The sequence below is a fragment of the Oncorhynchus mykiss genome, chromosome 9, assembly GCF_057628025.1.
Source record: "Oncorhynchus mykiss isolate SJ-2025 chromosome 9, ASM5762802v1, whole genome shotgun sequence".
Classification (NCBI taxonomy): Eukaryota; Metazoa; Chordata; class Actinopteri; order Salmoniformes; family Salmonidae; genus Oncorhynchus; species Oncorhynchus mykiss.
Genome location: NC_143030.1, coordinates 68,826,588 through 68,854,344, shown reverse-complemented (window position 1 = coordinate 68,854,344; position 27,757 = coordinate 68,826,588). Strand labels below are relative to the sequence as shown.

The 27,757-nt window shown below is 42.0% G+C and overlaps 2 protein-coding genes across 12 annotated transcripts in view; both read left to right on the top strand.

Annotated features, from left to right (window-relative positions):
• Positions 1-576: 576 nt before the first annotated feature.
• LOC110532627 (6-phosphofructo-2-kinase/fructose-2,6-bisphosphatase) lies at positions 577-26,032 on the top strand. Of its 6 annotated transcripts, none has more exons than XM_090185179.1 (14): positions 577-933; positions 9,060-9,185; positions 9,326-9,422; positions 9,708-9,774; positions 14,099-14,173; positions 14,713-14,769; positions 14,875-14,996; positions 15,308-15,515; positions 22,928-23,074; positions 23,376-23,480; positions 24,469-24,598; positions 24,737-24,799; positions 24,888-24,952; positions 25,057-26,032. In XM_090185179.1, exons 1-14 carry the CDS (start codon positions 897-899, stop codon positions 25,114-25,116), a joined length of 1,359 nt encoding a protein of 452 aa, XP_090041305.1. In that variant the 5' UTR covers positions 577-896; the 3' UTR covers positions 25,117-26,032. The 6 variants fall into 6 exon arrangements, with proteins under 6 accessions (XP_090041305.1, XP_090041303.1, XP_090041304.1 ...); XM_090185178.1 differs by lacking the exon at positions 577-933 and adding an exon at positions 960-1,276; XM_021616695.3 differs by lacking the exon at positions 577-933 and adding an exon at positions 7,581-7,837.
• Positions 26,033-26,290: 258 nt separating this feature from the next.
• Positions 26,291-27,757, top strand: part of LOC110532626 (inter-alpha-trypsin inhibitor heavy chain H6) — a 30,513-nt gene continuing 29,046 nt past the window's right edge. For all 6 annotated transcript variants that reach the window (XM_090185162.1, XM_036988642.2, XM_090185161.1 and 3 more), the window contains exon 1: positions 26,291-26,742. In XM_090185162.1, the coding sequence (XP_090041288.1) occupies positions 26,620-26,742 (123 nt within the window). In that variant the 5' untranslated portion in view covers positions 26,291-26,619. The remainder of the gene's footprint in view (positions 26,743-27,757) is intronic.

Here is a 27,757-nt window from a genome sequence, read left to right as displayed (position 1 = left end):
GCAGCACATAGTAAGCTCCAGTCATTAAAAACATATTTGTTGAAACGTTTAATGTTACACACCCTTTCAAATCAAATCAAATCAAATCCAAATGTATTGGTCGCTACACAGATTTGAAGATGTTATCGCAGGTGCAGCGGAATGCTTGTGTTTCTGGCTCCAACAGTGCAGTAATAGACAAAATACTGCAAAGTTGTCTAGGAGCTAGAAACAGGGTGTCCGTGTCTGTCAGTGCCATCTTGCCAGAGAAACTGTAGTATATGGAACACAACAACAAGAGTTCAAGACATGGACTATAAGTCCTTACTTGTCGCATTCTCATGTAGTAATTACTTTCTATTAACCTTTGGCTCAAATACTATTTGATATTACTTCAAATAGTTTAGCTGGGCTTGATTAAGCTTGCCTGGTGCAATTGAACCAATAGAAGAGTCACAGAAGGGTAAAACCAGCCCGCCTGGCAATAAAGGCAGGCTTAAGCTAAAGCTAATAGTATTTGAAAGATGTCAAATGCTATTCAAACCCAGGTCTGAATGATAAGCGAAGCCACGGAGTTGTAAAGGTTCAAATCCCCTCGATGACCTTTGCTCCTGTTCTGAGCTCACTCCCCTGGGTGTGTGTGTGTGTGAGTGTGCGTATGTGTGAGTGTGCGTGTGTGTGTGTGTGTGTGTGTATGTGTGTAAGTTGTGAATGGTGAACCCAAGACCTGGCAAACATTAAAGGACAAGCCCAGCGTATGTCCATGTGGCGTAGAAAGAGGGAGAAGGTGGTGAGAGGGGAGAGAATGCTTTGGCCGAGGGGTTTGGTTACATTAATAAGAGTATCTGACAGCAGAGCCATAGGCATTAGTAAGTCTTCTTCAGACCGTGCACCGTGCAGGGATAGAACTGCTCCATATGGAATACATAATGAGGCACCGCTGTGACAGCGCAGGTGAGAGCATTCAATGATAAACATGCACTCTCTTGAGAGAGAGGAGTAGGAAGAACTAAGATGGTATAGTAAAGTCCAACTTTACTATGCTGTTTCACTTCTGTCTATGCACATGTTGTCCCGAGCACATGTTGTCCAGGGGGCTAAGTGCAGCAGCACAAAAATACACTCGAGCAAGATAGACTTGGTGGATTGGTGTTACACTCTATGATTCAGACAGTGCAGCAGACACTGCTACAGACCGGACAACGTCTTCTCTGGGTTTCAAGTTGCCTTGATTTAGAAAGCTGCCTTGATTTAGAAAAGATGGACATGCAGACGAAATGGGAAAGGACTTGGGAAGGTCTGTCTGTCACTCTGGTAACTCTGATATCTTCTGTTGTTTCCCTTCTATTTCCTTATACAGTAGTGGTATCATCTTTGTGCTCTGTTACAGTGTGATTAGCACAGTCAAGTATAGTAGTAACCTATCACTGAATGAATGCTACAGTTGTAGGATCTTAATTGGAGCCAGTTTGCTACAGCAGGAAAATGATTCTACAACAACAGGAAATGTGAGGCCTGCACACTGTTTAAGCTCCGAATTCACCGCTTTATTGACAACGTTTCCATCTGAAGCGGATCTTGGTCAGGTCATTATATTTAATGGACATTGTTTGTAGGGGTTGATACATATTTTGTATCACAAAAATGAAGCCTTTTTAAACCTTGAATACACTAGAAGTCAACATTTCCTGATGTGGAGGAAAGGTTTATATACTGTTTTATAAACTCTGGATGTATATACTGTATTCTAGTCAAGGCACATCCTATATAACTATACCTGCGCTCACCTTTTCAATTCATATACTGTCTATACACACCATTACACACTGAGTGTATAAACATTATGAACTATTTTCATGACAAACTGCCCAGGTGAATCCAGGTGAAAGCTATGATCCCTTACTGATGTCACTTGTTAATTCCACTTCAATTGGAGTAGATGAAGGGGAGGAGACAGAATAAAAAAGGATTTTTAAGATTTGAGACAATTGAGACATGGATTGTGTATGTGTGCCATTCAGAGGGTAAATGGGCAAGACAAAATATGCAAGTGCCTTTGAACGGGGTAGTAGGTGCCAGGCGCACCGGTTTGTGTCAAGAACTGCAACACTGCTGAGTTTTCCATGCTAAACAGTTTCATGTGTGTATCAAGAATAGTCCACCACCCAAAGGACATCCAGGAAACTTGACACAACTTTGGGAAGCATTGGCGTCAACTTGGGCCAGCATTCTCGTGAAACGCTTTCGACACCTTGTAGAACCCATGCCCCACCAAATGGGAGGTGTGGGGGGGGTGCAACTCAATATTAGGAAACTATTCTTAATTTGTTGTACACTGAGTATATACAGTGCCTTGCGAAAGTATTCGGCCCCCTTGAACTTTGCGACCTTTTGCCACATTTCAGGCTTCAAACATAAAGATATAAAACTGTATTTTTTTTGTGAAGAATCAACAACAAGTGGGACACAATCATGAAGTGGAACGACATTTGTTGGATATTTCAAACTTTTTTAACAAATCAAAAACTGAAAGATTGGGCGTGCAAAATTATTCAGCCCCTTTACTTTCAGTGCAGCAAACTCTCTCCAGAAGTTCAGTGAGGATCTCTGAATGATCCAATGTTGACCTAAATGACTAATGATGATAAATACAATCCACCTGTGTGTAATCAAGTCTCCGTATAAATGCACCTGCACTGTGATAGTCTCAGAGGTCCGTTAAAAGCGCAGAGAGCATCATGAAGAACAAGGAACACACCAGGCAGGTCCGAGATACTGTTGTGAAGAAGTTGAAATCCGGATTTGGATACAAAAATATTTCCCAAGCTTTAAACATCCCAAGGATGTTATTGATAATATTGAAATGGAAGGAGTATCAGACCACTGCAAATCTACCAAGACCTGGCCGTCCCTCTAAACTTTCAGCTCATACAAGGAGAAGACTGATCAGAGATGCAGCCAAGAGGCCCATGATCACTCTGGATGAACTGCAGAGATCTACAGCTGAGGTGGGAGACTCTGTCCATAGGACAACAATCAGTCGTATATTGCACAAATCTGGCCTTTATGGAAGAGTGGCAAGAAGAAAGCCATTTCTTAAAGATATCCATAAAAAGTGTTGTTTAAAGTTTGCCACAAGCCACCTGGGAGACACACCAAACATGTGGAAGAAGGTGCTCTGGTCAGATGAAACCAAAATTGAACTTTTTGGCAACAATGCAAAACGTTATGTTTGGCGTAAAAGCAACACAGCTCAACACACCATCCCCACTGTCAAACATGGTGGTGGCAGCATCATGGTTTGGGCCTGCTTTTCTTCAGCAGGGACAGGGAAGATGGTTCAAATTGATGGGAAGATGGATGGAGCCAAATACAGGACCATTCTGGAAGAAAACCTGATGGAGTCTGCAAAAGACCTGAGACTGGGACGGAGATTTGTCTTCCAACAAGACAATGATACAAAACATAAAGCAAAATCTACAATGGAATGGTTCAAAAATAAACATATCCAGGTGTTAGAATGGCCAAGTCAAAGTCCAGACCTGAATCCAAACGAGAATCTGTGGAAAGAACTGAAAACTGCTGTTCACAAATGTTCTCCATCTAACCTCACTGAGCTCGAGCTGTTTTGCAAGGAGGAATGGGAAAAAATGTCAGTCTCTCGATGTGCAAAACTGATAGAGACATACCCCAAGCGACTGACAGCTGTAATCGCAGCAAAAGGTGGCGCTACAAAGTATTAACTTAAGGGGGCTGAATAATTTTGCACGCCCAATTTTTCAGTTTTTGATTTGTTAAAAAAGTTTGAAATATCCAATAAATGTCGTTCCACTTCATGATTGTGTCCCACTAGTTGTTGATTCTTCACAAAAAAATACAGTTTTATATCTTTATGTTTGAAGCCTGAAATGTGGCAAAAGGTCGCAAAGTTCAAGGGGGCCGAATACTTTCGCAAGGCACTGTATACAGTGGAAGTTGGAAGTTTACATACACTTTAGCCCAAAAAATGTAAACTCAGTTTTTCAAAATTCCTGACATTTAATCCTAGAACAATTCCCTGTCTTAGGTCAGTTAGGATCACCACTTTATTTTAAGAATGTGAAATGTCAGAATATTAGTATCTATTTTGCCACAACTTTGGAAGTATGCTTGGGTCATTGTCCATTTGGAAGACCCATTTGCGACCAAGCTTTAACTTCCTAACTTCCTTGAGATGTTGCTTCACTCTATCCACATAATTTTCCTACCTCATGAGCCATCTATTTTGTGAAGTGCACCAGTCCCTCCTGCAGCAAAGCACCCACACAGCATGGTGCTGCCACCCCCGTGCTTTATGGTTGGGATGGTGTTCTTCGGCTTGCAAGCCTCCCCCTTTTTCCACCGAACATAACGATGGTCATTATGGCCAAACAGTTCTATTTTTGTTTCATCAGACCAGTGGACATTTCTCCAAAAAGTATGATCTTTCTTCCCATGTGCAGTTGCAAACCGTAGTCTGGAAGTTTTATGGCGATTTTGGAGCCGTGGCTTCTTCCTTGGTGAGCGGCCTTTCAGGTTATGTCGACATACGACTAATTTTTACTGTGGATATAGATACTTTTGTACCTGTTTCCTCCAGCATCTTCACAAGGTCCTGCTGTTATTCTGGGATTGATTTGCACTTTTCGCACCAAAGTACGTTCATCTCTAGGAGACAGAATTCAACTCCTTCCTGAGTGGTATGACGGCTGCGTGGTCCCATGGTGTATATGCTTGTGTACTATTCTTTGTAGAGATGAACGTGGTACCTTCAGGCATTTGGAAATTGCTCCTAAGGATGAACCAGACTCGTGGAGGTCTACAATTGTTTTCTGAGGTCTTGGCTGATTTATTTTTATTTTCCCATGATGTCAATCAAAGAGGCACTGCACTGAGTTTGAAGGTCGGCCTTGAAATACATCCACATGTACACCTCCAATTGACTAATATTATGTAATTTAGCCTATCATAACCTTCTAATGCCATGACATCCTTTTCTGGAATTTTCCAAGCTGTTTAAAGGCACAGTCAACTTAGTGTATGTAAATTTCTGACCCACTGGAATTGTGATACAGTGAATTATAAGTGAAATAATCTGTCTGTAAACAATTGTTGGAAGAATTACTTGTGTCATGCACAAAGTAGATGTCCTTACCGACTTACCAAAACTATAGTTTGTTAACAAGAAATTTGTGGAGTGTTTGAAAAACAATTTTTTAATGACTGCACAGTGAAAAACGTGATTTTCTGTGTTTTATATATATTTCCACACTATGAGGTTGGAATAATATTGTGAAATTTTGAAATTATGGTAATGCCCTTTACGTGCAAGAACTATTTGAAAAGACTGTTTCAAATTTCTGCCTGTTTTTGATGGGATGGCGTTTTGGCCAGACTGGTGACATCACAAGGTGGTAAATTAGTTAATAGACCAATAAAAACAAGAGTTTCAAACCTCTCTGCCATGTCTCTGCCATAAAAACTAGTTTCTGATAGTCCTAGCAAAATTCTTGCTTGAGAAATTGCACTTTGTTAGGAAGCTTTTTTTGTTTATTTTTGACCATTTTAATTGAAAACAATCACAGTAAGAACTATATTGTTACCGAAAAATGATTTGATATTGAGATAAACATTTCTGCATTGGACCTTTAAGTACAGTATGTTCCATGTAAACTTTTATTATGCAATTTACAGTTCCTCAGAGAGAGAGAGAGAGAGAGAGAGAGAGATGTTTTCAGGAATACATTTACACTAAGCTGTGGTTTACAGGAGCTGCCCATAGCTCATTTCTCAGCAGCTACAGTGCAGTCAATCCCTGTCATTCTATTTGGAGCATGGAGGCCAGGCTAAATTCCTGCCAGGCCAAACTCTCAGCCAGCAGGGATAGCATGTTCCTCTCTCGCTTCTCCTGGGCTCTACTAACAAAACCAGATCTAGACTCTGTGGTCATTACTGTTGCTGAAAGGCATAAACATTGTCTGTACTGCAGAATATCAGGTTAGATACTTAACCTTTTTAACATATGCCAACATTAGGCCTACTGTATGATTTGCCCAGAATGTGGTCAGTTAGGTAGCTTAACAGTTGGTATGAGGTCTGACACTTAGATACAGAATGTATTGCTGTGTTATGGGAATTATATTTTCTGTTGGAGAACAATGGCAGAGGCCAAAGAGTGTCTTACTGCCAAACTAACTGTCTGTCTCTGTTAGAATTTGACCACAAAGTTTTATTCAAAGTATCCTGTCCCAATGCCCATTTCAGCCTTGCTAAGTTACTGCAGGTCTAAGTAAAAATGTGTTACAGCAAACCCCACAGTGGAAATGTCTAAACAATGTTGCCACTGCATGTAAAACCGGATACTATACAGTAGGCCTACACTCGTAGAAAAAAGGGTTCCAAAAGGGTTAATTGGCTATTCCCGTAGGAGAACCCTTTATGGTTCCATGTTTCAAAGGGTTCTCCTATGGGGACAGCCGAAGAAGACTTTTCAGTTCTAGATAGCAATCTTTTTTTAAAGAACGTATGGATATAACATTAATAAGAACTGCGGGGGTAACAATGTCCAGCGGGCCCAGTGAACAAAGCTGGTTGTCTTGACGTCAATACAACTAGTTTGCAACCAGGTTGTAATGGTGTAGTACTGATATCGTTTCAACCAGTGTTGCTCGCCTGCTGGGAGGCTACATTACGTATTGATGACATTATCTAACCCATGACGCCACTTCCCTTTAATACTCCACTGCATTAAGTTGTAATGAGATCAGATCAGGGACTGTCCATGTCTCATAGGTTGTCAGATGTCTAATTCCTTAGTCAGGTTAATGCCTCATTGCCTTGGTAACCTCTTGAAGTACTGTCAACAAAGTCAGATATTTTCTGAATGAGAATGATTGCACCAGAGCAGAAAGACAGCAGAGAACATAGGGATGAGCTGTTTTGTCAGTTTATTTGCTACCTACAGGCTACAGACAGTGAGAGTGTATGTAATGATAGAGCCAGTTGATCTTTCCTCTGGATCAGCATTTCAAAAGGAACTGTGAACTCTGACTTCCAACTGCCACCTTGTGGTATAATTGAGCAACACCACACCGTTGCCAAATACAAATCAAGCAACATATATGTGCTGTACTATAGCCTCACAACATATATTGTTTTGATCAGTTCCTTGTAACAGTTAACTATGGTAAACTGTTACTCTGTGATGAGCTTGTTCTTCAAAAGGACTGATATATTTAATGCTTTAGTGCCATGTCACCACCACAACACAGACTTGTGTGACTTTGTGATTCCTTCTCCCTACTGGCTGATATCCCAGGATATTTTAGATCCCTCTAAAGTAGTTGGCCTCGGACCATGTTCTACGCTAACTGCTGAGTAGCAGTGAAACAGCATGGCATCAATGAGCTAACATGTGTCCCAAATGGCACCAAATTCCCTATGGACCCTGGTCAAAAGTATTGCATTATATAAGGAACCAGAGCCCTATGGACCCTGGTCAAAATTATTGCATTATTTAGGGAATCGGATGCCATTTAGAGGTCCTCCCCTTCCATCGTCCCCTCCGCCTTCTGCTCCTTGGCAACAGTCAGGTGACCCCGCCGGAGTTCACTGAAGCAGGCGGCTGTGTTGCTCCTCTTGTCTCCCTCACTCACACTCGCTCCGCTGAACAGGGCCAGGGGGACTGTGCTGTGTTGCATGACTCTGTCTGTCTGGGCTCTGCCGAGAGCTGACATGTCCACAGAACAGGAGAAGAATGAGCTCACGCAGACTCCTCTGCTCAAGATATGGGTGCCATGGTTGGGGATGGAAGGCTGCAAGCTAAGTCGCCGGAGAGGCTGTAAGTGTGAAGAACCCATTTCTGTCTAGTGCTCTCTTTCTCTTTTTCTGTTTCTTTCTTTCCTGTTTCCGTCTGTTTCTGTCTGTTTCTCGCTCTCTCTTTGCCTCTCTCTCTCTCTCTCTCTCTCTGTCTCTCGCTCCTTCTCTTCTCCTGTCTGTTTTCTCTGTCTCTTCTTTCCTCTCAACTTCCTAATTCATTCATTAGTATAAGCCACGGGAAAGTTATCTTCAACAACAGGAGGATGAGTGCTCAAATTTTGATCTTGTTGCTATGTTAAGACTATGATCGAATGTTTCCTAGTGTAAATCTTAGATCTGTTGAATGGTTTCCCTCCCTCCTCCTCCATGCCCCATGTGTGAGAATAAGATGAATCCTACTCTAACATTGTCCTGTGACCTGTAATATATGAATACTGTATACTGACGCTGCAGTCAGTCGTCATTCATATAGACTACCAGCTTCTATATCCTGCAATACGTCCTGGTTCTCCTATATCCTCCCTCATACTACCTATTGTACTGTAACGCTCTTCTAAAGTCTCAGTTAAGTGGAGTTGCTTCCTGACATGTGAAATGATATCTGGTGCCGTGTACAGATATGCAGTTTGAACATTACTTTATTGAGAGGTCTGATGTAGCCTGTGGAATGATTCTGTTCCACATGCTTTCACAGTTATTTTGTTTCTACGATGAAATCTCATGCTGAACAAGAGGTACTGCATGCTGGTACTGTCTGCAGTGGCACCCTTGTCCCAGTGTGTTGTCACCGATGTGACTGGCTGCATGGGATACTCTGTGGTTCTCAGGGTATATTCTGAAGTAGTCTTACACTCTTAAAGGAGTTGGCTAATTACTCTGGGATTATTATGCAGAACACATTACCTCTGGCGATCCTGTTGACAAGGTAAGTAAGACATAACATGGTAACAATGATACGTGTGCCATGGTTAACAGATATTTGATCTCTCTGTCACCTGGTGTTCTCTCTCTTGAGGAGATGGTGAGGATTACCTCGGCAATTGGTACACACACACACACACACACACACACACACACACACACACACACACACACACACACACACACACACACACACACTGTGTGTGTAAGTGTTTACTCTCACCAGTGATTTGTGCCTTGTTAAAAGTGTTCACAGAGAACCACTCTATTTACCTACCAGGCATGTACAGTAGATTCCTAAGGTCTGTCTTGTTTTTCCCCAGCCTCCGTGCCCCAGCTCACCAACTCCCCCACTCTGATTGTGATGGTTGGACTGCCTGCCAGGGGGAAGACATACATATCCAAGAAGCTCTCCCGCTACCTCAACTGGATAGGGGTTCCAACAAAGGGTCAGTTCACAACCAACACACTAGCCAAGTTAAATGACATGAGGTGTGCTTGAGTACTCATACACGTCACTGAGGATTGGAGTTTATGGTCTTTCCCTTATCTATCCTATATCATGTATCATCAATCACCTATCGTCTAGTCTTCAACTTGGGCCAGTATCGCAGGGAAGCAGTCCAGAGCTACAAGAACTTCGAGTTCTTCAGACCGGACAATGAGGAGGCCATGCAGATTCGCAGGTAAGAGATTCCTCATGTTTGATGGGTTTCTCTATCTATGTGACGAAGCTATGGGTGGGGCTGCGTCTGAAATAGCACTCTTTTCCCCATAGCACTCTACTTTCCCACTACTTTCATTGTCAAAGTAGCAGTGCACTGTATAGGGAATAGGGTGACATTTCAGGTGCAGACTAGTGGTGGTTTGTGTAAAGTATTACGTAACGACTGACATGCTACGTCCTTTTGTGCTGTGAATGATCTTTCTGTGGTTAATCCAATGATTTCTCATTGCATTTGCTTTCTCAGGGCCTGCGCTACAAATGCCCTTAAAGATGTAGTTATCTACTTCTCAAAGGAACATGGACAAGTAGCCGTGAGTAAGAGGACAATTTAAAACTGCCCCTCTGAGCTGACTGTCAATAGGGCAAAGACACCATACCTCTTACACCTGACTGACACATACTGTACTCAGGGTGGACAGGACATTGAACTTCAAACACACTGTACATGATAAACTGGATACTTCCAGGTGTCCATGGGTAAAACTATATTTTGACCTCTATGGATTTACAGATTAAATAAAGGTTAAAGAAATATACACTGTGCCAATGTTCCCTCTATGCTGCGGGTGCACAGTAGCCCCAAGACTGCTGCTCAGCTCCCCCTGGACTGCCAAGCAGACGAAATATCAGCCCACAGAGAGAAGTACGAGATTGAACTTCACTCAACTTTCTAGAGCGGTGGTCATCAAACTCGACTAATTGATCTCCAAGGCATTCCTAATCGATCGACAAACATTTCTGTAAAAAAACAAAAAACAAAGATAAAGCCTTGTGTTCCTATTTTGTTTTGCCATTTTGAACAATTTCATGTGTCTGAAAGTACAAACTCTGCCTGTTGGCGGGACCGGAGAGCAAATCAAGTGTACTATAGGCATACAATGGGCCAATCTGATGGCTCAGATAACGTGTCTGCAGTAACGTAGCAGGCATAAATGAAAGCTACAGCAAAATTGATACTGTAAGATTTCAAAACGTCTAAAATCATGACTAGAAAGAGACTGTCAATGAATATAGCGAAGAGCTGCTGTTTTACGAGTGAGTTCATGTTTAAGTTCTTACTCAGCACTGTCAACACTTCGTATTCAACATTAAACCTGTGTTTTTCCTATTTCCACTCAGCGCTACAATAAGCACTGTAGCAGTAAGGAATGAGTAGGAAAGTATATATATATAGGCTTGCGTTGTTGTTATTATTAGCGGCTTGGGTCTTTTTTAACATTGAGGAATATTTCTCTTATTCTGTTCATAAGAGTAACAACACATTTGTGGATGATGTGCGGTGCAACTCCAGTTTCACCATCAGCTCGAAGACAGTGTCCCTTTTGGTCAGTGTCAGTGGAGGAAAGGGAGAGCAGAGGGATATTGAGAGGCGGACCCTAAATCTGCTGCTCTCTGCCTCCATTGAGACTAAAGATCAGATGCAGGCACCATCAGCCCAGTAAAATATTGAAATGTTTGCTCACTCAGCTGTGCCTCACAAGTAATACAACAACGGGTCTATTACGGGAATGATCATATAGCCTACCTTACAACAATGCGGTGCCCGAACAACAATGCGGTGATAATACAGTTGAAGTCAGAAGTTCACATACACCGTAGCCAAATACATTTCAACTCAGTTTTTCACAATTCCTGACATTTAAACCTAGTAAAAAAATACCCTGTCTTAGGTCAGTTAGGATCACCACTTTATTTAAGAATGTGAAATGTCAGAATAATAGTTGTAAGAATAATTTATTTCAGCTTTTATTTCTTTCATCACATTCCCAGTGGGTCAGAAGTTTACATACACTCAGTTAGTATTTGGTAGCATTGCCTTTAAATTGTTTAACTTGGATCAAATGTTTCGGGTAGCCTTTCACAAGCTTCCTACAATAAGTTGAGTGAATTTTGGCCCATTCCTCCTGACAGAGCTGGTATAACTGAGTCAGGTTTGTGGACCTCCTTGCTCACACATGCTTTTTCAATTCTGCCCACACATTTTCTATAGGATTGAGGTCAGGGCTTTGTAATGGCCACACCAAAACCTTGACTTTGTTGTCCATAAGCCATTTTGCCACAACTTTGGAAGTATGCTTGGGGTCATTGTCCATTTGGAAGACCCATTTGCGCCCAAGCTTAAACTGCCTGATTGATGTCTTGAGATGTTGCTTCAATATATCCACATAATTTTCCTCACTCATGATGCCATCTATTTTGTGAAGTGCACCGTCCCTCCTGCAGCAAAGCACCACCACAACATGATGCTGCCACCTCCGTGCTTCACGGTTGGGATGTTGTTCTTCAGCTTGCAAGCTTCCCCCTTTTTCCCCCAAACATAATGATGGTCATTATGGCCAAACAGTTTTACTTTTTTTTTTTTTTTTTTGTCTCCATGGACATCTCCTTTGTCTCCATGTGCAGTTGCAAACCGTAGTCTGTCTTTTTTTATGGCGGTTTTGGAGCAGTGGCTTCTTCCTTGCTGAGCGGCCTTTCAGGTTATGTCGATATACGACTAGTTTTACTGTGGACATAGATACTTTTGTACCTGTTTCCTCCAGCATCTTCACAAGGTACTTTGCTGGTGTTCCAGGATTGATTTGCACTTTTCGCACCAAAGTACATTCATCTCTAGGAGACAGAATGCATCTCCTTCCTGAGCGGTATGACGGCTGCGTGGTCCCATGGTGTTTATACTTGGGTACTATTGTTTGTACAGATGAACGTGGTACCTTCAGGCATTTGGAAATTGCTCCCAGGGACGAACCAGACTTGTGGAGGTCTACACTTTTTTTTCTGAGGTCTTGGCTGATTTATTTTTATTTTCCCATGATGTCAAGCAAAGATGCACTGAGTTTGAAGGTAGGCCTTGAAATAAATCTCAGGTACACCTCCAATTGACTAAAATTATGTAAATTAGTCTATAAGAAGCTTCTAAAGCCATGACATAATTTTCTGGAATTTTCCAAGCTGTTTAAAGGCACAGTCAACTTAGTGTATGTAAACTTCTGACCCACTAGAATTGTGATACAGTTAATTATAAGTGAAATAATCTGTCTGTAAACAATTGTTGGAAAGATTCCTAAAAAACTATAATTTCTTAGCAAGAAATTTGTGGAGCGTTTGAAAAACAAGTTTTAATGACTCCAACCTAAGTGTATGTAAATTCTGACTTCATCTGTACACGTGGTGATAATGTATTGGGCCTATAGCTTACTGCACAAACCTCATTGCTACAGTACTGTTTTTAATTGGTTAATAGGCTTACGTTTTTAAGTCTTGTTAAAAAAAACTGAGCGGTAGATCTTGGCTAGCATTTTGAAAAGATTGGTGACCACCGTTCTTCAGTTTTCCCTGTTAACACTATCCACATTTCCCTTTAATGTGGCAATTGTGATTGAATCTATGCAATATTAGCCACTTTTAATGGTACATATCGAAACAAAACAAACTATGCAAGAGATTTTGTTGTTGGCAGAAAGCATCAGAGTAGGATTCTATTGCATTGACACGCACTACTCAGTCCGTACTCTACACAGACCGATCTGTGCAATTTACTTTGAACTGGACTGTGTTTACAGCATGAGGGGTCTTGAGTAGATGCGCTTGTTTTGAGATCAAAGTGAGAGCTGCATGTAGCAACGTGTGTACATTTTGTTCATATCCTTTGCTAGTTAGTGAGTTATTAGCCCAGTTATAGATAGGGAGTGATTGCTTCCTACAAGACCACAAAACATGTACATTTCCAGACATCTTTGAAAAGCGATTCAGGCGAAGAGCTTTTTTTGTCTTAAAGGGGCAGTGTTTTATTTTGAGACATGTTTTAATAAGCTAAGTAGCCAATAGGCAGAGGGTAGCATAATTTGTCTGATTCTCTGTAATAATGGTATGGGAATAATAATGTATTTTACTTTGTAAAGTGGTTTCTTACATCAAACAACACAACAAAATGTTCAGTCACCTCCTTGTCTGATGGACAAGTGGATAAGCAGGTTAATGTCAAGCCCTGCATGTTTTTTTTCAAACGTCTCAAGGAATATAGGCCTACAATGAACACCACACATTGGCTGCTACACTAGGCTGAATGATAGAACAGGTATTTCCATGTTAAACTGCTATGGGATGTATTTTCTCCATTGTTGTTGATGGTTGACCACCCAGCCTACATGGCCTACTTGGCCCCTGTTAAAACTGTAACTTAAAACGGGTACAGGCTCAGTGTTCACAGTAAACTTTCGCTGGAAGTTTCTTTACAAAGTTCAAGTTTGCGCTCAGCAGACCTGAAATTTGCTCAGTGCCAAAATAATTTTGAGGGAACATTGCACTGTGCCCACAGTGCCCACGTTCTGCTACATTGACTGGAATGTATAGATGTAGGATCTTAATTTAAGCCAGTTTGCTACAGCAGGAAAATAATTCTGAAGCAACAGGAAATTATAATTTTTATGTGGATCATAATTAATGGACCTTTTTGTAGGGGTTGATACATTTTTCGTGGTGGAAATGACAAAATATAGAAGCTTTTTAAAAAAATCAAATACACAAATACAATGCTCAGCAACAAAATAGTAAAACAATCCTACATCTGTAAAATCCTACATCTGTACAGCCGATTAAAATATATTTTCTCTCAAATTTCTATCCTCTTCCCTCCAGGTGTTTGATGCCACCAACACAACACGGGAGAGGAGGATATCCATTGTGAGCTTTTCCAAGGAAAAAGGCTACAAGGCAGGTTCAAGGGCAGGGCAACTGACAGTCCTGTAGCTGCTGCTATACATAATGAATAAACACTTTACTACCACTGCAACAGCTAAATACAAACTCAGATGGTGAAACTGGACAAAACCCCTTTGGTATTGTAACGGTTATCTTGGGGTGAAGTAGAGTCGGACCAAAATGCAGCGTGGTGGTTATTCATGTTTTTTAATAAAGGAAATTATACATGACGAAACTAACAAAACCACAAACGTGAGAAAACCTAAACAGCCTATCTGGTGAACAAACAAACACATAGACAGGAACAATCACCCACAAACACACAGTGAAACCAAGGCTACCTATGATTCTCAATCAGAGACAACTAATGACACCTGCCTCTGATTGAGAACCATACTAGGCCGAAACATAGAAATAACCCAAAACATAGAAAAACAAACATAGACTGCCCACCCAACTCACGCCCTGACCATACTAAATAAATACAAAACAAAGGAAATACAGGTCAGAACGTGACAGGTATAATGAACACAACTGAATTGTCCTTACAGGTATTTTTTGTGGAGTCCATTTGTGATGATCCAGACATCATTGCACAGAATATCACGGTGAGAAAGTATATTCTCAAACCTTACTGGAGGGCTCTCTGTTTCTAAGATGCCAAACTCTGCAAGATGTTAAACTCTACACTGTGACACTGACCTTTGTCCCAGGAAGTGAAAGTGAGCAGCCCAGACTATGTGAACTGTGACAAGGATGAGGCGCAGGCAGACTTCCTGAAACGTATCGAGTGCTACAAGCAAACCTATGTGCCTTTGGACGATGAGAAAGACAGGTAGAGTTCAACAGACTATGCCAACTAGCCTGGTCCCAGAACTGTTTGTGCTGTCTTGCCAACTCATTTATAGTCATAGTCAAAAAAAACACATCTGGGATCAGGCTTTATGCCAACAGCTCCTCTCCCTGAATGAGAGAAAGAGTAAAAACTAAACTGAAAAAAAATACTTGGTTATCTGATACCTGTGATTAACAAAAAAACCATCTCTCCTTCTATCTTCCTGTATTTCCCCTACATGTTATTGTGTCGGCACCTGTCTTGAATAATAATTGTCTCCCTATGTGTCTCTCTATATTTCCTATACAAAGGCATCTGTCTTACATCAAGATCTTCAACGTGGGCTCTAGGTACTTGGTGAACCGTGTGCAAGACCATATACAGAGCCGGATCGTGTACTACCTTATGAACATCCACGTCACACCGCGCTCTATCTTCCTGAGCCGCCACGGGGAGAGCGAGCTGAACCTGCTGGGTCGCATTGGGGGAGACTCAGCACTCTCTCCCAGGGGTCACAAGGTCAGTAGGCCACACAGGCACAGTGGCTTGGAAAAACTTCCTAGAAAGGCAGGAACCTAGGAAGAAACCTAGAGAGGAACCAGGCTCTGAGCGGTGGCCAGTCCTCTTCTGGCTGTGCCGGGTGGAGATTATAACAGAACATGTCCAAGATGTTCAAACATTCATATATGACCAGCAGGGTCAAATAATAATAATAATTACAGTGGTTGTAGAGGGTGCAACAGGTCAGGACCTCAGGAGTAAATGTCAGTTGGCTTTTCATAGCCGATCCTTCAGTTAGAGACAGCAGGTGCGGTAGAGAGAGAGTCGAAAACATTAGGTCCGGGACAAGGTGGCACGTCCGTTGACCACGTCAGGGTTCCATAGCCACAGGCAGAACAGTTGAAACTGGAGCAGCAGCACGACCAGGTGGACTGGGGACAGCAAGGAGCCATCATTAAAACAATAGAGGTCCTAAAACGGAACATTGAGGAAAACCAAAACTTACGGTTGATTTGTCAGAGGACAAACCATCCACAGAGACGAACTGATATCTTTCCCGACAGATAAGATCTGAAATCAGGCCAGAACTTGTCCGTGTAGACCAATTTTGGTTTCCAATCTCTCCAAAAGAATGTGGTGATCGATGGTGTCAAAAGCAGCACTAGGGTGATTCTCACGAAATCTTGGTTTCAAAGATTTCAAACATGAAATCTTTAAAAAGACTTGCATCAACAAATTTCCTTTATAGGCATAATGTTACGGTGCGTGAATGAGGACCCAAAAGCGAATTAACGTAAATCTTAATAATCTTCGAGAGCTTTACGTTCGGGAGCCGACAGAGAGTATAGTCTACCCCGGGGGGGAGTGGTTCCCGGAAGGAGATCAATACTACAATCATACGACCGGTGTGGAGGAAGAGAGGTGGCCCTGGACCGACTGATCGTGATATTCCTCCGGCACCCCTGTCAAATCACCAGGCTCCTCCTGTGAAGAAGAGACAGAGGAAACAGGAGGGATAGCAGACATTAAACATTTCACATGACAAGAGACGTTCCAGGAGAGGATAGAATTACTAGACCAATTAATAGAAGGATTATGACAAACTAGCCAGGGATGGCCCAAAACAACAGGTGTAAAAGGTGAACGAAAAATTAAAAAAGAAATGGTTTCGCTATGATTACCAGAAACAGTGAGGGTTAAAGGTAGCGTCTCACGCTGAATCCTGGGGAGAGGACTACCATCCAAGGCGAACAAGGCCGTGGGCTCCCTTAACTGTCTGAGAGGAATGTCATGTTCCCGAGCCCAGGTCTCGTCCATAAAACAGCCCTCCGCCCCAGAGTCTATTAAGGCACTGCAGGAAGCTGACGAACCGGTCCAACGTAGATGGACCGACAAGGTAGTGCAGGATCTTGAAGGAGAGACAGGAGTAGTAGCGCTCACCAGTAGCCCTCCGCTTACTGATGAGCTCTGGCTTTTACTGGACATGAAGTGACAAAATGACCAGCAGAACCGCAATAGAGACAGAGGCGGTTGGTGATTCTCCGTTCCCTCTCCTTAGTCGAGATGCGGATACCTCCCAGCTGCATAGGCTCAGCACCCGAGCCGGCAGAGGAAGATGGTAGTGATGCGGAGAGGGGGGCAACGGAGAACGCGAGCTCCTTTCCACGAGCTCGGTGACGAAGATCAACCCGTCGCTCAATGCGAATAGCGAGTTCAATCAAGGAATCCACGCTGGAAGGAACCTCCCGGGAGAGAATCTCATCCTTTACCTCTGCGCGGAGACCCTCCAGAAAACGAGCGAGCAAAGCCGGCTCGTTCCAGCCACTGGAGGCAGCAAGAGTGCGAAACTCAATAGAGTAGTCTGTTATGGATCGATTACCTTGACATAGGGAAGACAGGACCCTGGAAGCCTCCTCCCCAAAAACAGATCGATCAAAAACCCGTATCATCTCCTCCTTAAAGTCCTGATACTGGTTAGTACACTCAGCCCTTGCCTCCCAGATTGCCGTGCCCCACTCACGAGCCCGTCCAGTAAGGAGAGATATGACGTAGGCGACACGAGCAGTGCTCCTGGAGTAAGTGTTGGGCTGGAGAGAAAACACAATATCACACTGGGTGAGGAACGAGCGGCATTCAGTGGGCTCCCCAGAGTAACACGGCGGGTTATTGATTCTGGGCTCCGGAGATTCGAAAGCCCTGGAAGTGGCCGGTGGATCGAGGCGGAGATGGTGAACCTGTTCTGTGAGGTTGGAGACTTGGGTGGCCAGGGTCTCAACGGCATGTCGAGCAGCAGACAATTCCTGCTCGTGTCTGCCTAGCATCGCTCCCTGGATCTCGACGGCTGAGTGGAGAGGATCCGAAGTCGCTGGGTCCATTCTTGGTCGGATTCTTCTGTTACGGTGCGTGAATGAGGACCCAAAAGCGAATTAACGTAAACAGAGCTTCTTTAAGAACAAAACAAACGTAGGCTCAGATGGACCGGCAGATTCCGACAGGACAGGACAAGGTTGCAGCAAACATGACGATAGTCTGGTTCAGGCATGAATAACACAAACAAGAATCCGACAAAGACAGAAACAAAAACAGAGAGAGATATAGAGGACTAATCAGAGGGAAAAAGGGAACAGGTGGGAAAAGGGGTGACGAGGTAGTTAGGAGGAGACAAGGAACAGCTGGGGGAAAGAGGGGGAGAAAAGGTAACCTAATAACGACCAGCAGAGGGAGACAGGGTGAAGGGAAAGGACAGAAACAAGACACAACATGACAATACATGACACATAAATAACAAGGTCTGTGTTTGTGTTTGTGAGCATTCATTTAAAAACAGTTACTGACAATTTAACGCCTTTATGAACATATTTTCCAAAACAAGTACTAAAGAATATCATTACCGCAATGTTCTGAAAACATCAAGACCTTTAGGAAAGCTAATACATTTTCAAAAAAAAAAGTTTATTAACAGTCATGCACAGAATACTTCAACTGTAACTAATTTTTAAATTAACAATTTTTTATTGATTTTGACTGATTTCTCTCATTACCGCAACACCTTCCACAATCTACAACCTACATTTTTTGATAATAATTACAATTTAACATTAACACTGGAGTGATAGATGTGCAGATGATGATGTGGAGATACTGGGGTGCAAACGAGCAAAAATAAATAACAATATGGGGATGAGGTAGTTGGGTGTGCTATTTACAGATGGGTTTCAAGTTCAATCAATTTCATTTTGCAGTGCTTCAAAAGTACATAACACACATACAGTGCCTTGCAAAAGTTTTCACCCCCTTGGCATTTTTCCTATTTTGTTGCATTACAACCTGTAGTTTAATTTTTATTTGGATTTCATGTAATGGACATACACAAAATAGTCCAAATTGGTGAAGTGAAATGAAAAAAATAACTTGTTTCAAAAAATTCAAAAAAATACAAAATGGAAAAGTGGTGCGTGCATATGTATTGACCCCTTTTGCTATGATGCCCCTAAATAAGATCTGGTGCAACCAATTACCTTCATAAGTCACATAATTAGTTAAATAAAGTTCACCTGTGTGCAATCTAAGTGTCACATGATATGTCACATGATCTCAGTATATATACACCTGTTCTGAAAGGCCCCAGAGTCTGCAACACCACTAAGCAAGGGGCACCGCCAAGCAAGCGCCACTATGAAGACCAAGGAGCTCTCCAAACAGGTCAGGGACAAAGCTGTGGAGATTACAGACCAGGGCTGGGTTATAAAAAAATATACGAAACTTTGAACATCCCACGGAGCACAATTAAATCCACAACCACAACAAACCTGCTAAGAGAGGGCTGCCCACCAAAACTCACGGACCAGGCAAGGAGGGCATTAATCAGAGAGGCAACAAAGAGTCCAAAGATAACCCTGAAGGAGCTGCAAAGCTCGACAGCGGAGATTGGAGTATCTGTCCATAGGACCACTTTAAGCCGTACACTCCACAGAGCTGGGCTTTACTGGAAGAGTGGCCAGAATAAAGTAATTGCTTGCACATTTGGTGTTCGCCAAAAGGCATGTGGGAGACTCCCCAAACATATGGAAGAAGGTACTCTGGTTAGATGAGACAAAAATGTAGCTTTTTGGCCATCAAGGAAAACACTATGTCTGGCACAAACCACACACCTCTCATCACCCCGAGAACAACATCCCCACAGTGAAGCATGGTAGTGGCAGCATCATGCTGTGGGTATGTTTTTCATCGACAGAGACTGGGAAACTGGTCAGAATTGAAGGAATGATGGATGGCCCTAAATACAGGGAAATTCTTGAGGGAAACCTGTTTCAGTCTTCAAGAGCATCATGAAGAACAAGGAACACACCAGGCAGGTCCGAGATACTGTTGTGAAGAAGTTTAAAGCCGGATTTGGATACAAAAATATTTCCCAAGCTTTAAACATCCCAAGGAGCACTGTGCAAGCGATAATATTGAAATGGAAGGAGTATCAGACCACTGCAAATCTACCAAGACCTGGCCGTCCCTCTAAACTTTCAGCTCATACAAGGAGAAGACTGATCAGAGATGCAGCCAAGAGGCCCATGATCACTCTGGATGAACTGCAGAGATCTACAGCTGAGGTGGGAGACTCTGTCCATAGGACAACAATCAGTCGTATATTGCACAAATCTGGCCATTATGGAAGAGTGGCAAGAAAGCCATTTCTTAAAGATATCCATAAAAAGCGTTGTTTAAAGTTTGCCACAAGCCACCTGGGAGACACACCAAACATGTGGAAGAAGGTGCTCTGGTCAGATGAAACCAAAATTGAACTTTTTGGCAACAATGCAAAACGTTATGTTTGGCGTAAAACCAACACAGCTCATCACCCTGAACACACCATCACCACTGTCAAACATGGTGGTGGCAGCATCATGGTTTGGGCCTGCTTTTCTTCAGCAGGGACAGGGAAGATGGTTAAAATTGATGGGAAGATGGATGGAGCCAAATACAGGACCATTCTGGAAGAATGATGGAGTCTGCAAAAGACCTGAGACTGGGACGGAGATTTGTCTTCTAACAAGACAATGATCCAAAACATAAAGCAAAATCTACAATGGAATGGTTCAAAAATAAACATATCCAGGTGTTAGAATGGCCAAGTCAAAGTCCAGACCTGAATCCAATCGAGAATCTGTGGAAAGAACTGAAAACTGCTGTTCACAAATGCTCTCCATCCAACCTCACTGAGCTCGAGCTGTTTTGCAAGGAGGAATGGGAAACAATTTCAGTCTCTCGATGTGCAAAACTGATAGAGACATACCCCAAGCGACTTACAGCTGTAATCGCAGCAAAAGGTGGCGCTACAAAGTATTAACTTAAGGGGGCTGAATAATTTTGCACGCCCAATTTTTCAGTTTTTGATTTGTTAAAAAAGTTTGAAATATCCAATAAATGTCGTTCCACTTCATGATTGTGTCCCACTTGTTGTTGATTCTTCACAAAAAAATACAGTTTTATATCTTTATGTTTGAAGCCTGAAATGTGGCAAAAGGTTGCAAAGTTCAAGGGGGCCGAATACTTTCGCAAGGCACTGTATCTGCCATGACTACAAGTTCTGATAGGAATTCAGGGAACTAAACAGTAGCTATAAAAAGTGATTGAGTAGGCTGCATAGATTTCATGACTAGAAGCTCAAAAGACGAAACCGCAGTAATTTACTTTTTTGTAAATTGAAATGTTCTATCGTAAATGTTAGCAACACCTCCGCCTTTGTGAGATGCGCAAGGCATATACTCACTAGTGTAAACAGGAGGAGAGGCCTCATTTAACACAGTAAATTCATCAGGCTTAAGCCATGTTTCAGTCAGGCCAATCACATCAAGATTATGATCAGTGATTAGTTCATTGACTATAACTGCCTTGGACGTGAGGGATCTAACATTAATTAGCCCTATTTTGAGATGTGAGATATCACAATCTCTTTCAATAATGACAGGAATAGAGGAGGTCTTTATTCCAGTGAGATTGCTAAAAGGCAAACATCGCCATGTTTATATTTGCCCAACCTAGATCGAGGCACAGACACGGTCTCCATGGGGATAGCTGAGCTGACTACACTGACTGTGCTAGTGGCAGACTCCACTAAGCTGGCAGGCTGGCTAACAGCCTGCTGCCTGACCTGCACCCTATTTCATTGTGGAGCGAGAGGAGTTAGAGCCCTGTCTATGTTCATAGATGAGATGACAGCATCCCTCCAGCTAGGATGGAGTCCGTCACTCCTCAGCAAGCCAGGCTTGGTCCTGTTTGTGGGTGAGTCCCAGAAAGAGGGCCAATTATCTACAATTCTATCTTTTGGGAGAGGCAGGAAACAGTTTTCAACCAGCGATTGAGTTGTGAGACTGTATAGCTCATCACTCCCCCTAACTGGGAAGGGGCCAGAGACAATTACTTGATGCCGACACATCTTTCTAGCTTGTTTACACACTCAAGCTATGTTGCGCTTGGTGATCTCTGACTGTTTCATCCTAACATCGTTGGTGGCGACATGGATAACCATATCCCTATACTCTCTACACTCGCCAGTCTTAGCCTTAGCCAGCACCATCTTCAGATTAGTCTTAACATCGGTAGCCCTGTCCCCTGGTAAACAGTGTATGATCGCTGGATAATTATTTTTAAGTCTAATACTGCGGGTAATGGAGTCGACAATGACTAGGGTTTTCAATTTGTCAGAGCTAATGGTGGGAGGCCTCGGCATCTCAGACCCCGTAACTGGTGGAGGAGAGACCAGAGAAAGCTCGGCCTTTGACTCCGAATTGTTGCTTAATGGGGAGAGCCGGTTGAAAGTTTCTGTCTGCTGAATGAGCGACACCGGTTGAGCATGCCTACAGCATTTCCTTCCAGAAGCCATGAGAAAATTATCTGGCTGTGGGGACTCTGCAAGGGGATTTATACTACTATCTGTACTTATTCCTACACTTAAATTACCCTTGCTTAATGATTGCATCTGAAGCTAGTCTTGTAGCACGGCTATCCTCACCATAAGGCGATCGTTCTCCTGTATATTATGAGTACAGTGACTGCAACTAGAAGGCATAATGTTAATGCTATTACTTTTCTTCGGCTGGTGGAGGTCCTGTAGAACCATGTCCAGATAAAGCGTCCTGTGGGAAAACGTTGAATGAAAAAAGTAGAGCGAGGGAAAAAATGAAAACATAATTGTTTTAATCCAGATATAATGCTATTGTCCCATCCAATGACTTAATGTATTGGGCCCTCCCTTATGTAGAAAATAAAAAACCATAAAGCATAATGTATATGTGTCTCGGAGGTTGGGTTGAAATCCGAAATATAAAATGTCATTCTCCGCAAAGAAAGTGGACAATAAAGCATTCTTCTATAGTAAATGATTGTGTAAAAAATCACCCCCACCCACTCCCTGTGAACATGGTCTGTCCCTGTAGTATGCCACTGCTCTGGGGGGCTTCATCAAGGGCCAGCATATAAAGGATCTGAAGGTGTGGACCAGCCATATGAAGAGGACCATCCAGACTGCAGAGCATCTGGGGATTCCATACGAACAGTGGAAGGCTCTCAATGAGATTGATGCAGTAAGTCACTGTTTACTGCTGAGTTTAAACGAGATTTATACAATAAGTCACTATTTACTGCTGAGTTTAAATGAGATTGATGCATTTAACCACTGTTGACTGTTGAGTTTAAGCATACATTTTATGTGAGTGTGTAATGCATATATACAGTTTGCTGTGAATGTGTGACCAACTGAGCTAAAGTCAATGCATTGCCCTGAAGAGCTAATGCAAATCTTTCGGTCTCGGTATAGGTTACTCATCACTGTACATGCCCGTACCACTCATTGACATCTTCTCTGCACCGCCATTTCCTCCTCAGGGTGTGTGTGAGGAGTTGACATATGAAGATATCCAGGAGAACCACCCAGAAGAGTTTGCACTGAGAGACCAGGACAAGTACCGGTACCGTTACCCCAAGGGTGAGGTAGGACCTGTCTTAATTCACCACACACTGCTTACAAAATACACACAAAATATACATACACTGTACATTACTCAGACAAATTGTGGAGATCTTAGTACAACACCTAGCAGTCATAGAACAACACCTAGCGATCATAGTACAACACTTAGTCATCTTAGTACAACACCTAGCGATCATAGTACAACACCTAGTCATCTAAGTACAACACTGAGTCCTCTTAGTAGAACACATAGTCCTCTTAGTAGAACACCTAGTCCTCTTAGTAAAACACCTAGTCCTCTTAGTAGAATACCTAGTCATCTTAGTACAACACCTAGTACTCTTAGTAAAACACCTAGTCCTCTTAGTAGAATACCTAGTCATCTTAGTACAACACATAGTCCTCTTAGTAGAACACCTAGTTACTGTATCTTAGTAGAACATCTAGTCCTCTTAGTAGAGCACATAGTCCTCTTAGAAGAACACCTAGTCCTCTTAGAAGAACACCTAGTCCTCTTAGTAGAACACCTAGTCCTCTTAGAAAAACACATAGTACTCTTAGTAGAACACCTAGTCCTCTTAGTAGAACACCTAGTCATCTTAGTACAACACCTAGTCCTCTTAGTAGAACACCTAGTTCTCTTAGTACATCTTAGCTACCCTAGTAGAGGTGGATCTGAGTGACTGGGAAAGATAATTAAAGATGATTTTCTTTATTGTCACATACACCGGATAGGTGTAGTGAAATGTGTGGGTCAGCCATGGTAGTACGGCGCCCCTGGAACAGATTAGGGTGAAGTGCTTTGCTCAAGGGCACATACAACAGATTTTTGACCTTGTCTGCTCAAGAATTCAAACGTTTCCAGCTGGAACCAAGCCGAGCTGGTAAGGAAAGAAAGAAAATAGAGAGCATGGTGTGGTTCAGGTTGGTGCAATAGTATGAAGAAGGTACATTTCCTGGTGCAATAGAATGAAAAAGGTACACTTCATTTTCCTCTTTCTACCACAGTCGTATGAAGACCTGGTCCACCGTCTGGAGCCAGTGATCATGGAGCTGGAGAGACAGGAGAATGTGCTGGTCGTATGTCACCAAGCCGTCATGCGTTGTCTGCTGGCCTACTTACTAGACAAAACCGCAGGTACTTTACAGTCCAAAATACATGGATTCATTTAGCATTGTCTTGTGGTAGTGAAGTTTGTCATGTCTACGACTATCTCGTCACTCAAAACCAAATCTCGCATGCGCACTGGACTAGAGACTACTTTTTTTTCCACAGATGAGTTACCATACCTAAAATGTCCTCTTCATACTGTGCTCAAACTTACACCGGTGGCCTATGGTAAGTTGTTGTCCAATTGGACTTGAACAAATTCACATGCTGTAATTGGATCCAACAATTTCACTTAAATCTCTTTCTCCTGGTACAGGGTGTAGAGTGGAGCACATTTGCCTAAACATTGAGGCAGTCAACACGCACAGAGAGAGACCTGGGGTAAGCTTTACAAAACGTATCCATTTATTCCAAGCACAATAGGAAAATGTTATAAGAGATTCCACAAATCTAACGGTGTGACTACATGTGTGTTGTTGTTGTAGAATGTGGACATAACCAGAAACCCAGAAGAGGCGCTGAAGACTATTCCTGACCACTTTTGAATATGATTTAGAGGATATGGACTCTAGGACCGTACTGAACCAGCAATATTATATTTTCAAGTTTTAACTTTATTGCTCGATCAATTATGTCTTAGTACCTTTTCCCGATTAAACTTGTCAAAATCAGCAAGTGTCAAAGGGGAAAAAGATAAGGAAGAAGACTAGATGAATAGAAGATCAAAAAGGACAAACTCCACTGTCTCCGGAAACAGTGAGGGGGAAATGGACTTTCTGCCTCCAACATGGGACGGCTAAAGCCCAGTACTGTATGAGTGTTGTTGACTGACCTATAACGTCCAATATATGTGCATCAGTCTGCTCTGTCTTACCCAAGAGTCTCATGGTGAAGTGCAGTCGGACAGGCTGTGTGAGAGGTGGTTTGGCATGGTATTGTCACTAGAATGTGAAAGAGGCCAGACAATTCTGACATTAGGCTACAGGATGACGAAAGTAAAATGTCCTCCATTCTAGTAGATTAATAAACACATCTTCTGTTTCTTAATGATACATGTCTGACTAAGTGTCAACATCATGAACAGTTCCCAAACAAACAACATGTCTACATTTTATCAGACTCTCTGGTCTTATAGTTGTGAGTGGGTAGATTTTAGATTATTTTTTTTCCGTACTGGTCCCACGTGGGCATTGAACCCACAACCCTGGTGTTGCAAGCACCATGATCTACCAACCGAGCCACACAGGACCTGATTGATGTGAAAAACGGTGTGACTTTGCTAAAGGAGTCTCTTGGCTTGGCTAGATCTGCAACACTACTGATTACATATTTTTAAGGAAACTTGTTGACAATAAATACATTTGTGACAAAGGTATACAATACCACTAGTTAAGACAAAGAGTTTATTGTACTGAATAAGTGGAACTAGATTTATGAAATAAATGGTGAAATTAAAATAAATGGCTTTGTTTTTTACAGATCATGCAAACTTTTATTAGAGCCTAGATGTCAGATAGTCATTTATAAAAATTAAAGATACGTGTTTTACATTTGTCGGCCTATGTTGTAGCCTATTTATGTGTATGTCAGGGTGGTATAGCGTCCTTTATAGGGTCCCGTTGTGGAATTGAGAAAGGGGCAAGAGCAGAGAGTTTGGGATGTTTTTCTGTCAAACTGTCGACATTCATGGGTTAATAATTTGTCATTTCTTCTCATGCTGCTGATGGCAACAGTGCGCGAAATATCCAGTTATGTACACTTGAGGATACCCTACCGAACTCAACTCTTGCAACTTTGCGCTCACTGATTTTCTTTTGACTTTTCATCTGAATATCTGTCAGTTATAAATTATACTTCAACTTATTTTAGGTTATTTTTTCATAGGTTACAAAACGATTAAAATAAAGTGGAGGGAGGGGAACGAGTCGACTGCCCCTTGCAAAACTAACTTGTGTAATATGTGAGGCTTGTACTCCTACCGCGTGCTGTGTATACGCAACGTGAGACCACTGGCAACATAACGTTTTTCATCTCGGAGACAAAAGTATATGACCATGGGGAAAGTGGATTTAAAAATCCGTTGTATTTTCTTTTTCATCATCATCTCAGTCCAGCGGGTATTTTCAGAGGAATTTGGAGCACACCAGGGTGCAAAAGGCATACTTTTACAGGTGAGAATTTTTGTATATTCCTATTGGACTGGACTAATATTGGAAATGAATGTATATTTCTATGGGACTGAATTAATATAGGAAACTCTTGAAAAACAGGCTACTCAGTCAAGAGAGCCTCAAACATCATGTTTTTTTTCTTCATAATTGATCCATGGTCAGCTTTCCCCCCCTTATACTATGCTACATTCCTTTTTGCACTCAATATGTCATTTTTGTACTCGAGTGAGGGTGTAACTTTACTGCACATTACTTTGGGATACAGTGCCTTCAGAAAGTATTCGTACCCTTGACTTATTCCACATTTTGTTGTGTTACTGCCTACATTAAAAATAGATTAAATATACTTTTTCTAACCTATCTACACACAATACCCAAAATGACAAAATGAAAACATGTTTATAGTATTGTTTTGCAAATGTATTGAAAAAGAATTACAGAACTATCACATTTACATAAGTATTCACATCCCTGAATCAATACATTAGAATCACCTTTGGCATCGATTACACATGTGAGCCTTTCTGGGTAAGTCTCTAAGTGGTTTGCACACCTGAATTGTACAATATTTGCACATTATTCCTTAAAAAAATATTCAAGCTCTATCAGGTTGGTTGTTTCAAGTTGTTTCAAGTCCATTTTAAAGTCTTGCCATAGATTTTCAATACGATTAAAGTCCAACTGTAACAAGGCCACTCAGGAACATTCAATGTCGTCTACAACTCTAGTGTATATTTGGCCTTGTGTTTTAGGTTATTGTCCTGCTGAAGGTGAATTTGTCTCCCAGTGTCTGTTGGAATATAGACTGAAGCAGGTTTTCCTTTAGGATTTTGCCTGTGCGTAGCTCTACTCCATTTCAGTGATTTGTTTTGTTGGATTAGCACCAAATATAACGCTTTGTATTCAGGACAAGTTCATTTCTTTGCCAAATTGTTTGCAGTTTTACTTTAGTGCCTTATTGCAAACAGGATGTATGGAGTAACTACAATGTTGTTGATCCATCCTCAATTTTCTC